The sequence below is a fragment of the Pantherophis guttatus genome, chromosome 4, assembly GCF_059756535.1.
Source record: "Pantherophis guttatus breed Tessera chromosome 4, ASM5975653v1, whole genome shotgun sequence".
Taxonomy (NCBI): Eukaryota; Metazoa; Chordata; class Lepidosauria; order Squamata; family Colubridae; genus Pantherophis; species Pantherophis guttatus.
The window spans coordinates 27,647,116-27,660,736 of NC_142066.1; the positions used below are offsets into that span (position 1 = coordinate 27,647,116).

Here is a 13,621-nt window from a genome sequence, read left to right on the forward strand (position 1 = left end):
CTGGCAATTTTTTATTGCTATTTCTGTTTGGGGGTTTTTTTTTTTCCCTTTTGCAAAAACTTATTCCTGAAAATAAAGAGCATTGCAGAAATGCTTCTATTGCAGGCACCAAGATACACTTGGAATGATCGTTTAATTATAAGCTGATAGGGTTCATACAACATGCTAAACTATAAGCTCTTATTTATAAATCTCCATGGATAAATTCATAGATCGCTCAAGGCCATTACGTGCTCAATGAAACTCAACTACCATAAAAAAGGTCATAAAACAGGTCTTTTCATGGGATCTGACTCATGACAGTAATAGACCGGGTCCATTTATGGTCAAAAGATAAGGACTACCTGCATGTGGGGTTTACTTGTATGCTATACAGGTAGCGCTCAACAGTTCATTTAATGACCATTCGAAGTTACAGCGGCATTGAAAAAAGTTACTTATGACCATTTCTCACACAACCACTGCAGCATCCCCATGGTCACATGATCAAAATTCAGACACTTGGTAACTGACTCCTATTTATGACCGTTGCGGTGTCCTGAGGTCACATAATCACCTTTTGCAAACTGAAAAGCAAAGTCAATGGGGAAGTCAAATTCACTTTACAATTCTGTTATTAACTGCAGTAATTCACTTAACTATGACAGAAAGATAAAGGGCAAAACTCACTTAACAACCGTCTCACTCAGTGACAGAAATTTTGGGCTCAATAATGGTTGTAAATCGGGGAATACCTGTATATATATTACATGGGCCAGCCATTATCAACCTAATTACCTTCAAGACCATTACCCATGGCTGGGAGAGCCAGCTGGGAATGACAAGAGTTGTATTTTCAGACCGAAGTCTTCAAACTACCTGGAGATATGAAGAAATGAAAAGAGTTTTGTTCACGTAGCATGGATCTTAAATTATCTTGTTATAGGAAGGTATCATGGTAGCCCTAAAATCCTGAGCCAAGCAGGTGTACATGATTGAAAGATTAAGTCACTCTGTATTCTTGGCTCAATCTGCCCTTAATTAGTTTCTGATTCATGATTGAATTTTCCATCTGAAATGTGTGGGTTCTCTGAAGCTACCCTGACTTACACACCTCTGTGAAGCTGCAGCTGGAAAGATGTTGCAGAGTAAGGATAAATAATTCCACTTACTTTCCTACTGTAAACCATTTAATTTTGGGCATCATTAGAAGTTAGGAGGACTTGGGATGTCGTATTCTGGAGGATTGGGCATGTCGTATTCTGGAGGACTGGGCATGTCGAATTCTGGAGGACTGGGCACGTCGAATTCTGGAGGACTGGGCATGTCGGTTTCAGGGGGGTTTGAATAGTATGGTACTGAAGTAGTTAGGGCAGCCTCTTCTGATTTTTCTGAGCCTTCTGAAGTTCCTGAACTATCATCTTCATTGTCTTTATCATCGTCATCTTCATCTTGTGATTCAGTTTCTTCTGATGTCTTTTTACGACAGCAATACCTGCAGCACGGAGGAATTGTGAGTGCAGCCTTAAATTGCTCCATTCTCGGCCATGAGTGAAATTGAACAGCAAAAGTACTGTCAGGTTCATGGACATGGTCCCATCACATGGCCAAAAGTGCTACAGGTATTCCTTGGGTTATGACCACTAGTTCAGCAGCCACTCAAAGTTAAGACAGTGGGGATTTGCAGTCCATGAAGTTGGGCCTGTTGCAGTGTCCCCAAGGTCAAATACCACGATTCAGGCACTTGGCAATCACCTTGCAATTATAATATTTTGCACTGTCCTGTAATTATGTAATTGCCACTTGTGACTTTCCTTGCCAGCTTCCCTAAGCAAAGTCAAGAAGAAGCTGCCAAGAAGTCTCAAGTTGCTCCCATTCCTGCCACTTTGTTGCCTGCCTATGCTCTGTAGTGCCCAGCCACAGCACCTACCCACCCACTTCCCTGTGGGACTCACCCACACTCCATAGTACCCCCCTAGTCCTTGCAGTCAGGTCAGGTCAGGTCCTTGCTTAACAACCCATGTGATCCTGCATTTTTGATGCTAAGCAATGCAGTTAGGTGATGTCACACTTTATGACTGCGCCACTTTGTGATGAAAATTCCAGTGTCGATTCCCATTGCAACCCAAGGACTACCAAATCATGGAAGTGTTCAGATCTCATCAGACATTCATTGAACCCATAGCTCACTCTCAAAACATTAGGCAATTCTAGTGCCTCATTTCCCCAGGCTCAGAGCAATTGGTATTCTGCATGAGTTTCTTCCAACTTAGCACCCAAGTGTAACATTCCCAACAGCTGGACGATGTCAATTTGCAATAAACCGATTTACCCACGTACACAATGCACACAATGATAAGTATGGGTGAATCCCCACCAGAATGGAGAATGGAGCCCAGATCTTGGTCTTGCACATTAAGAAGGGTTCAAACCCCTGGGTTCAGAGAATGCAACAAAAGTTAAATCCTACAAGGAAAAATGGAAGGAACTGGGTATATTAATCCTTGAGATTTTTTTGGCGGGGGGGGAACGGATGAAATAAGATAGGGCTTTGGAAATACCTTGAAATGTATTACAGGAGAACGAAAATGGAATACTAAGGTTGTAAGAAAGCAAATTTCTGAATGTAGAGGCAAGAATGATCAATAATTGAATCTATTAAGCTGAGAGGTAATGTGCATTGTTTGCTGGATTGTCCAAGCAAACATCTGCTCAGGATGCATTGACTTAATATCTGTGCTGAGCAATAAGGTTGGGTTCAATAGCCTAAAATGATCCTTCTAATTCTGCCATTATCTGATTCTGCAAATGCTAAGCAACTCACCACATCGCAACTCCCAGTACCCCCAGCAAGACTGTAAGACTTATCAACACGGCTGCAACAATGTTGGGTCCTGGAGAAAAGGGAAATGCCAAAATAGAAACCTGGAATTGTTCTATTAATATCTCTAATGAAATAAATATATCTCTAGCACTTCAGTTTTTGAAACTTTTCCAGTCAAGAAGCTCACTGTAGTATGGCCAAAGCATTAACATTATGAAGATCGGTAGCTTTTCCTTAAGTATTAGAACATGGCAGTTTTCTTTATGGGAGATTTATGATCCTGCAGACACAGGTTTCTTGGCAGGATTGCAGCCAGGTGAGGGATTCAGGGGTATGCCTGATTCAGTTAAAGGATTCAATAATTCTGAAAGGGGGGATTTTCCACACATATTGCCAAAAACAAGCAATAGCAATAGCACTTAGACTTATCTACTGCTTCACAGTGCTTTACAGCTCTCTCTAAGTGGTTTACAGAGTCAGTGTATTGCCCCCAATAATCTGGGTCCTCATTTTACCGACCTTGGAAGGATGGAAGGCTGAGTCAACCTTGAGCCGGTGACTACAGCCGGCAATCAGCAGAAGTAGCCTGCAGTTATTGATACAGTTATGTTATTGAATCAATTTTCCTTCTTTTCTTAGAAGCGAGCAAGTGAAAGTTAAAGAGCTAAGTTAAGACTCCCTTGATAAGGAGTCCGGTCCAAGTGGGTGAAATAATTCTGTGCATTGGTGAGGGAAGAAGGAGAAGCTTTGTTGTAATTTTTATCCTATTCCATTAAGAATTATTTCTACTTTTCCTCTCCATGTCTGTATTAATTCCACAGCAATGTTGTGAAATGGATGTAACATGTAAGCTGAAGAGCAATCTAACTCAAGGGTCTCCAACCTTGGCAACTTTAAGCCTGGCCGACTTCAACTCCCAGAATTCCCCAGCAAAGCTGGCTGGGGAATTCTGGGAGTTGAAGTCGGCCAGGCTTAAAGTTGCCAAGGTTGGAGACCCCTGATCTAACTGAGGCTGCCTAACTAGTTTAATAGCCTGATCTCTCTGTGATCTCAAAAACCTTAGGTTTTATCATGTAACCACAGAGACCAAAAACTCTGCGTTTTAAAGCAGCTTTTTTTTATGAGTCACAAATAGGTCGATATATCTTCCCCTTGCTGCTATTTCCCTCCTTATCGCAGAGAGATTCTGAATTTATGGGTTTCTTAGATGTCTAGCCCACCATTTGCATATTTTATGTGTGCAATTTGTTTCAGCAGAAGCAAAGAGAGATGGAGAAGTTAGGGAATAAGGGGAAAGAGGTGGCAAAAGACAATCACCTGCGCATATTCTGAGGTCATAGCAAGAAGCCTTGAGAATTTGGCAGTTTCTGCATTGTGCCACTTCATAAGGTCGAAACCGTGATTGGCCTGTGGATGTGATGGAGGAGATGCTGTTAGATCGACCCTCCATATCCTGTGCAACATAAACACCCATGTTCTCAGCCAGACTTGCCCTATCTACAAGTAGAAGATTAAGTTAAACAATAATACAAGTCATGCTTTAGTGCGCATGAAATGGGCACCCACCCTTTGCAAAAGGAAAACAGTTATTATAATTTTTGAGTCCCAGCATGAGTTTCTGGATGAACATCAGGTTCAAACCACGGATGGCATGATTGAAACTTAAACCTAAATGTGATTGATTAGGGAGAAAAACCCCTAGTCTGCTATTACCAGTATATCTGAAATAATTCAAATCACATCCAAAGATGATTATGTTTTAGGTCTAGATTTAATTATATTTAGAATAGATTTATTGAAATCAATGGGGTTTTACGGTAATTACGTACTGAAGCTTTGCTGACTGCAGTGGATTTGCTCGGGGTCTGCACCCAGCAAATTCATCCAGTGAATTTAATTCACTGAATTAAATTCAGTGAATTTAATCAGCACATTATCTGTTTTGCCTTTAGAAGTCCAGATAAAATTGACCCAGTCAGTCTAGAATTGTTGTCCTGTCCCGTCTTTGAATCCTTGTCCCATTAATTTAAAACATTTTGGAGTACACTTCCCTTTCTCTGTTGTTTTGGACACTAGAAGTCCAAGTGGATGGTAGCCATAACTTGATCACAAACCTGAAGTGGCTGGGGCAGGCATTTCTGGACCTTTGCCCCTCTTTTTTAAGTGTTCTAGAAACTGAATTAGGGGCGTTCCTTAAAAGATTCAGACATCCATTTTGCCAAATTTTAACGGGGGTGGGGAAGAAAAGAAAAATGTGCTGCTGTTATTCACAGATTTGCCGACAAATTTCAACTCTAGAGACCGTGAATAAAGAGGTGGAGAACAGATGTAGACCTACCTGGCTTAAGTGCTCAGCCTATGGTCCTGTTATAGACATCACTACATTTGTAAAATGTCTCCATAAGTCTGGGATATTAGTTCCCTTAATTCTCAGCTCCTATGAGGACTTGTGTGAGTTGTCCAACACTTTTGGAAATATTGGGGGTGGGGGAACACTGTTAGGTTTATTTCAAATAAGAATTCTGCTTTTTCCCCAGAGTATGGAGGCTGAACAATTTTTGATTCTCCACCAATGGGATTTCAGCCCCATCAGGATGGCTGCTGGAGAGATTGCCCTGCCTTGCTCTGTAGAGTAGAGTTCATTTTGCAGTTAAGAGGAACCAATGTACCCCACCGTTATTAACAGGTGAAGATTCACAGACAGGATCATAGAGAAGTTCTTTTGAAAAGGGCTTTCTTAGGCCAGGAGGCCTGTTTAGGCAGATGGACTCACCACAGGAAAAACTGCAGACTGTGAAGACATAAAATGGAGAGAAGGGATGAGCATCAGAGAATGAATTCCAGCAAATTTCTTTCACTCATCTTAAGTTGTCTCTGTTGCAGAGGTGGGTTTTAGCAGGTTCTGACCAGTTCTGGAGAACCGGTAGCGGAAATTTTGAGTAGTCTGGAGAACCAGTAGTAAAAATTCTGACTGGCCCCGTCCCCATCTATTCTCTGCCTCCCAAGTCCCAGCTGATCGGGAGGAAATGGGGCTTTTGCAGTATTCTGCCCCTGGAATGGGGTGAGAATGGAGATTTTACAGTATCCTTCCCCTTCCACACCACCAAGCCACGCCCACCAAGACATGCCACGTCCACCAAGCCACGTCCACAGAACCAGTAGTAAAAACAATTTAAAACCCACCACTGCTCTGTTGGCATGTTCCATTGCTCTAAATCAGTATTTCTCAACCTTTATCAACTTTAAGATATGTGGACTGCAACTGAATAGTCCACTGCCAACTCTTCTAGCCATCACATATACTGCTTCTATTTTAATTTTCCTAAACAACTGGCTTTGTATTTATTTTTCAAGCTAGCCAAACAGAAAAAGGCTGTTTCACAAGTTTTATACAATGTATGTGGCTTCTTGATTCGGAGAAGGGAGTTGTCAATGAAAAAATTAAATCAACTTCCTTAAGACAAATATTGTTTCTTGAATCCTATTCATTCCTCCAGAAGGAACTTTTTCTGTTCTGAACAGAACAGTGAGATAAAGTATTTCTCTGGTTCTAATGTCTAATTTGATCTTTTCGGAGAATGGGGGACTTTTTAAATTAGCTTAACCGTATCCTAAGAAACATTAGATTCTTCTGTGCAGTGGCTACTTATCCTGATTTAAAAAGGACAATTCAATTTTTTGAAGGGTTGATCAACTCAACTCCAATGTAAACATTAACAAGAAAAAAAAAACCTGGAAGATTCAAACATTTCCCTTCATATGCCCATAAAGTCAGTCAAAACTGGCCACAAAAGAGACTTTTCTATTCCCAAACAGCTACTTTTGAGGTCAGACACATTTTTTGTATTGTTGGGAATCACAACTGGAAAAGCTCTAGGGCAGTGATGGTTAACCTTTTTGGTGCCAAATGCCCAAAGCACATGCGTGCATGCATGAACCCCCAAAATGCAATACGAGCACCCCCTGTGCATGCGCCCCACCCCCACATACATACGCCGTACCTTTCCCCCACATGCCCCATTTTGGCTTCCAGGTTGGTGCAGGAGGCCTTCCAGGCCCAAAACGGGGCACAAGCGGCAGACCCAAAGACCAGCTGGCCAGCAGGAGGCATGCGCGCACGCATGGTGGAACTGGGCTGGGGTGATGGCAGAGAGGGCTCTGTGTGCCACGTGTGGCATGCGTGCCAAAGGTTCGCCATCACAGCTCTAGGTTGAGGCAGAGGGGGGAAACTCTGTAAGGCTATCAGATCTGAGCTATCACATTCCAAGTGGCCACTATATGGCGGCAGAAAGACAACATTCCTGCCATACATTGTTTTGTTTTTTTTAATCATGTTGGTATTCAAATGAATAAAAACCACAAATACATATAATGACAGTAGAAGGCAGGGGTGAAATCCAGCAGGTTCTGACAGTTCTGGAGAACCAGTAGCAGAAATTTTGAGCCGTTCAGAGAACCAGCAAAGAACCACTCTGGCTGGCCCCAGAGTGAGGTGGGAATGGAGATTTTGCAGTATCCTTCCCCTGCCACCCTACCAAGCCACACCCACAGAACCGGTAGTAAAAAAAATTGGATTTCACCACTAGTAGAAGGCCAAGATCCAATCTGAGTCAGTCGCCAGGACCACCACCAAGCTTTTGGACTCGTGCTGAAGCCCATTCTCAGGAACTTCTCTAAAAGCAACCAGAAGTTGTGAATGCTCCAACACTGGAATTTTTTAAGAAGATGTTGGATAACCATTTGTCTGAACTGGTTAGGGTTTCCTATTCCTAGTCTAGTCTAGTCTAGTCTAAATGCCTATGGAGATTCTCAGTCATGGTTGTCCCAAAGGTGCTTTTTTCAAGAGGCAACTGGACTTTCTGATTTTTGCTTCTCATCCAAGAAGTTTCTTCCGCTCTGACTGGATGGTGGGGAATGGAAGGATTTATACTCCTTGCAGAAAGCTGGTCATTTGCATTCTTTTAGCAGGTTTTTAAGGTCACCTGGAAGTTTATCTGTGTCATCAGGGTCACCTGAGTGGTGCAAAATAGGTGTGGAGCCTTCTTGGAACTGTTGAAAGGACTGTGTTGTAGATTGGAGATAGATGATGTCTATCCCGCCCCTTCTGTTGAGAGAGGGCTGTTGAACAGCCTTCAAAGAAAAACCAGAAAGTGCAGTTGCCTCTTGAAAAAAGCATCTTTGGGATTCTCTAAAAGCAACACAAAACCAAGTACCACATAAATAGTATGCATAGAACAGCCCAGTGCACACATTCTGGAGAGGGAGAAGTTCCCTGAGGATGGGCTCCAGCACAAGTCTGAAAACTTTGAAAAATAAATCTCTGGTACCAGTGACCGACTTAGATTGGATCCTGCAACATTATCCTGGGACAGAAGACCAACAGGACCACAGAATTAAAAGCAATTCTGTTTATTGATAAACAACCTATTGAGAAGGTGTTGACCTTAGAGCCATAGATAATTCCTCCAGAACTGCAAACTATTATTTGTTTGTTTGCTTATACCTTGCCTTTATTTTTATAAATAACCCATAGCAGCAAACATAACCAATAATCATTTCTCCTGGATTCCTCACAACAACCTTGTGAGGTGAGTTGGGCTGAGAGAGAGGGACTGGCATTCTAGTCCTGCCTTAACCACTAGACCTGTGATGCCGAACCTATGGAACGGGTGCCACAGGTGGCACGTGGAACCATATCTGTGGGCACATGAGCATTGCCCTACTCAGCTCCAACGTGCATATGTGCGCCGGCCAGCTAATTTTTGGGCCTTCCGGGCCCACCTGAAGTCGGGAAATGGGCCGTTTTCACCCTCCCCAGGCTCCAAGAAAGCCTCTGGAGCCTGGGGAGGGCGAAAAATGGGTCTACCGGACCCACCGGGCCATCACGTGCCAAAAGCGGGGGTAGTGCGGGGGGGAGGCATTGCATTATGGGTATGGGCACACGTGAGTGTGACCCCGCCAAATGATCCCCACTTTTGGCATGCAACAGCAAAAAGGTTACCCATCACTGCACTAGATCAAACTGGCTCTCATCAAACTACACTGGAATTTCATATGCAGTAATTGCATCTGGACTAACTCTGCTGAGTAACAAGATCTTCAGTTGAGCATCCTACCAAGAAGCACAAATGCAAATGTTTTAATTCCTCAAAAGCTTTAAAAACAATTTCCCCTCAGAGCTGAGTTGATGCAAAGAATGGGTATCATAAGGGATCTATTTTATCCATCTTGCAGTCATCTGTATTCTCGAAGATCTTGTACAAGCTAGATCTTGTAGCTTGACTAATGTTTTAAAAAACTTGTTCTTCCCATGATGATAGTTTTCTATTAGAAGGATCAATGATCTGACTCAGGATGTGACTCAGGGGTGGTCTTCACTTACCCTCTCTACCGGTTTGCAAATGTGAGCGCACGCGCGTGTTCGCTTATTCCGCTCACACATGCCCCATCCATGCATGCACCCAGCCTTCCATGCATGTATTTTGCTAGCTCGCGTGCCATCCGCGCATGCACCTAGCCTCAAAAATGTGCCTAAATAAGATGGCATAGAGCCCCCACCCGCAATTTCCGCTACTGGTTCAGGTGAACTGGTCCAAACTAGCTGAATAACACCTCTGTTGTGACTGCTTTCTGAATGAACAGAAATGGAAGAATTTGTGAGGAGGAAAAAGAAAAGGCACCTACTTTCCTTCACAAAAAGATTAGATGCTTCTTCCAAACGCTTGATAAAGTCTGCTTTTTCCATCTCTGCCTCCTTCATCAGGACTTCATGATCTTTTGGTATAAAGAAAGGGGACAACAGAGGCCAAGACTTTTGAGATATAGAGGAAGGAGCAGCTGCTTCAGACTGTGGGAACGTAGTGCAAACAATGGATAAATCAAGTCTTCTACCGTAGAAATCAGGGTCCAGGCATTTGCTCTGTGCGAAGATATCTCTCTCCCCTTCGCAGCGTTCATTGCTTTTTTATATAGTTTTTTACAAGCAGAAAAGGCAAACCAGCAACAGTGTTTTAATTGGTAGAAACTATTCACCCCCCTCTTAAGATGCCATCATCCTGGTGAAGAAGGCAAGGTGAGATAATGCAGATCAGAGCCAGAATGAGATCATACAAGCAGGCAAGATTCATAGCGTCTGAGCCAAGGTGTGTGCTGCACTCAGCCTGGCACCACGACCTTTTACCTCTACATTCTACAAGAGTTTATTACAATTTCTTGAAAGGACAATTTGATTTTTCATTAATAAATTACCTGTGATAGGAGGCAATTAATGTTTTGCTTAGATTAACAAAGTAGTGGTTGGAATTTGATCACTCCTGATCTAGAAGATCTAAAATTCTAACTGGAATGAGAATTCAATGTAATTCTTAATTGCATTGGTTTGTTATTAATACAATTCTTAATTGTCCCAAAGGTGCTTTTTCAGGAGGCAACTGGACTTTCTTGTTTTTTCTTTTGAAGACATTTCACTTCTCATCCAAGGAGCTTCTTCAGCTCTGACTGGATGGTGGGGAATGGAGGGGTTTATATTCCTTGCAGACAGCTGATCATTTCCATTCTTTTAGAGGGTCGTTGAAGCATTTGGAAGTTTATCTATATCCTTAAGGTCACCTGAGTAGCTCTCCTGGTTCTGAAAGTTGACTTTTAGCTATACAATTTGGAATGAACATCCTTTGAATGGTGTGGGAGTAGGAATGGATTTCCAGAGGAAAAATTGTAGACTACAGGAACCAGGAGCACTACTCAGGTGGCCCTAAGGACACAGATAAACCTCCAAGTGCTTCAAGGATCCTAAAACCATGATGGCGAACCTATGGCACGCGTGCCACAGGTGGCATGTAGTGCCCTCTCTGTGGGCATGCGAGCTGTTGCCCCAGTTCAGCTCCACCATGGGCGCCTCCCACCAGCCATCTTGTCATCAGGTCTCTGCCGCGCATGTGGGGTAGTAAAACCGGTGTGAGGCCCCATCCACCGACCCCGATGTCACCAAAACGCTTCTGCGCAAGCGCAGAAGAGCGTGCGGCCCTGTGCGAACCGGTAGTAAAGGTAAGTAGAACCCACCCCTGTTTCGGGCTCTCGGTCCGGAAAAGGTTAGCCATCACTGCTCTAAAAGGATGCAAATGACCAGCTGTCTGCAAGGAATATAAATCCTTCCATTCCCCACTATCCTGTCAGAGCTGAAGAAGCTTCTTGGATGAGAAATGAGATGTCTTCAAAGAAAGAACAAGAAAATCCAGTTGCCTCCTGAAAAAAGCACTTTTGGGACAACCATGACTTGGATGACTGCGAATTTCTACAGAATTCTTAATTGCATTTGTTAAAATTTTGCCCACCAAAAAAAATGAACATTGTGTATGAGTTTAATTAAGGGATGAATAATATTTAAGAGTTGGAAGCCATAATTAAGTATCTTCACTTTTTGAAAGACCAAAAGGGGACATTCAGCAATGGCTCCAGAATGGATAATCTCCATTCTCACCCTAACACAGATTTATATATTTTGCTCGCCAGAATGGATAATCTCCATTCTGATGAGCAAAATATATAAATCTATGTTAGAGTGAGATTTAAGAGTGAGGATGGCTGTAGATCTCTCAGTGGCAACTTATTCCCATTCTTTTACAAGTAGTCCTCAACTTACAACTGTGATTGTGGAGCCTGGAATTACAGTCATTAAATCATGCCAGTTGTTAAACAAGTCACATAACAATGCCTGATATTATAACCTTTTTTGTAGTAGTGGTCATTAAGTAGGTATGCTGGTTGTAAAACGAACATGATAGTTGTTAAGTGAATGCTGTGGTTGTTAAGTAAATTCATTGTCCGCAACAGGTGCTTTTTGCTGGAAACCAGAAGTGAATGCTGGTTTTTGACAAAAAACGTAAATTATGGTCACATAACCGTGGGATGCTACAAATGGCCATAAATGAGGGCCAGTTGTCGAATGCTCAGAATGCAATTACATGCATTCTGAGGGGAGAGGGCAGGGCAGGCATTGTAAGTTTGAATGACCTCTGAGTGATCAGACATCAGTGGAGGACTAGCTGTAAAAGCTCCTCAAATCTTGAAAACCAGGCCATTTTGTTACTACAGTATATTTTAGTTACATGACTGGAGACTCTTGGGGATAGCTGCACACAGGATGGACTTGTATACTTCTGATTGAAGAAAAATATATGAAATACCAAATTAATTTTCTTGAAACAGAGACACATTTCTTGACAGTCAGAAGATGTTAGGCGATGTTTTTCAACCTTGGCAACTGTAAGATGTGTGGACTTCAACTCCCAGAATTCCCCAGACAGCCGTGTGTTAGGACTGTGATGACGAACCTATGGCATGTGTGCCAGAGGTGGCACACAGAGTCCCCTCTGTGGGTATGCACGCCATCACCAGTTGCTCTTCTGGTTTCTGGTGCACAAATGCCATTTTTTGAGCCTGAAAATGGCCCCAAAACGACCTGAAAATGGCCAAAAAACAGGCATGCGTGCACCGGCCAGCTGGTCTTTGGGTTTCTGGTGCTCCAGCGCACGCACATACATGCATGCATGTTCCAGTTTGTGCACCCAGTGCTGAAAAGATTTGCCATCACTGTGTTAGGAGATACTATAATAGCATGAGATCACAAGCAATTTGTAGAAGGAAAATGATAATTCAGTTCCTACTTGTTTGACTTTTCTGTATAATTAGTTCGAGATGATGAAAGAGATTGCCAGCCTCCCGTTCCATATGTTCTCGTTCTGCAGACAGAAAGAGACACACAAGATTATATTTGTGGAAACTTGTTTTATCAGATCTTCCAAGCGCACTCTTCCACTCTGTCAAAAGTGACCAGGACTAACTAAGAACTTATCCTACTACTTGATGGAGCATTTTCCAATTTAACACTCTTAAAAATCACTAGGATTGCAATGCCTACTAGTATTCTCAGCCAGCATGGCCAAACACATTAAAGGATGCCAAGCTGATGAAGGTCATTCAACTTGTGTATTATTCACTCATGCTACACCCAGAACTAAACTAACACAAACATACTTTGCATCCATGTAGGATTATATATTTAACGGAGAGATCTTTTTCTGTTTTATTTTATCTGAAAAGGGTCCCTGTTTTCTCAATCATTGCAGAGAGTTTTCAATATTTTCTATGACACGCCCAGATCATCTGAGGCACATGAAAAGCTTTGGGATGTTTGTTTTGTTTTGTTGCCAATTTCAAAGAATGCATTTTCGAACATCTGGAATATGCATAGAGCAATGGTTCTTCATGAAGCATTCCCTGCCTGAGTCCTTCATTGGAGTGAATTAGCAAACAGATTTTGTGTTACGCTTTTAAAAATGAAAACTTGTTTCTTTTTTTTTTCCAAGTCATACACATTTTTACTGAAATCACCAATAATTTTCTCAAATTCAGGCTCTAGCACAAAACAGACATCAAAAACAGAGTTTGTGTCTCAGCTAGGCACAGTCTGTGATTCAGAAATGGGCATTTCACACACATCAGAAGTTCCTATCAGAGGCAACCCTGCTCAATTCTTCCCTTAATTTTATATACCCAAATATCCACTGCCATACGAAGCAAGCTCTTTAACATTTCCCAGGAAAAGTGTCCCCAGCTGATCAGAGGCTGCTGAATCCTTTTGCAGCAGCAAGTTAGCATCGTAAATAAAATATGCAGCAGCATCTGGCCAGCAACGGAGGCAGGTACCAGCCAGTTTCACGGGGGCAGCCCATAGAAGTAATCCGAGCAGAGAGGCTGTAGCCATGAGAACCAGAAATCATAAACAGCACTTCCTGTGCCAAGGTGACATCAGCAATGGCT

General features: G+C 42.5%; 1 protein-coding gene across 3 annotated transcripts; it reads right to left on the reverse strand.

Annotated features, from left to right (window-relative positions):
* Positions 1–1,156: 1,156 nt before the first annotated feature.
* On the reverse strand, positions 1,157–13,568 carry TEX51 (testis expressed 51). Of its 3 annotated transcripts, XM_034419569.3 has the most exons (7): positions 13,355–13,568; positions 12,466–12,540; positions 9,488–9,577; positions 5,577–5,594; positions 4,121–4,210; positions 2,804–2,873; positions 1,157–1,474 (listed from the first exon to the last, which is right to left on the reverse strand). In XM_034419569.3, the coding sequence occupies exons 1-7, from the start codon at positions 13,563–13,565 to the stop codon at positions 1,186–1,188; spliced, it is 843 nt and encodes a 280-aa protein (XP_034275460.1). In that variant the 5' UTR covers positions 13,566–13,568; the 3' UTR covers positions 1,157–1,185. The 3 variants fall into 3 exon arrangements, with proteins under 3 accessions (XP_034275460.1, XP_034275462.1, XP_034275461.1); XM_034419571.3 differs by lacking the exon at positions 9,488–9,577; XM_034419570.3 differs by lacking the exon at positions 4,121–4,210.
* Between the last annotated feature and the right edge of the window lie 53 nt (positions 13,569–13,621).

What these genes read in the sequence shown, in the direction of transcription:
- TEX51 (XM_034419569.3), bottom strand. Translation starts at nt 13,565, where the DNA reads ATGGCTACAGCCTCTCTGCTCGGATTACTTCTATGGGCTGCCCCCGTG. An exon ending in GTATGGCAGTGGATATTTGG is followed by an intron (nt 12,541 to 13,354) that starts GTATATAAAATT and finishes TTCTGTCTGCAG; the next exon opens with AACGAGAACATATGGAACGG. An exon ending in TGACCTCAGAATATGCGCAG is followed by an intron (nt 2,874 to 4,120) that starts GTGATTGTCTTT and finishes CCTTTTCTCCAG; the next exon opens with GACCCAACATTGTTGCAGCC.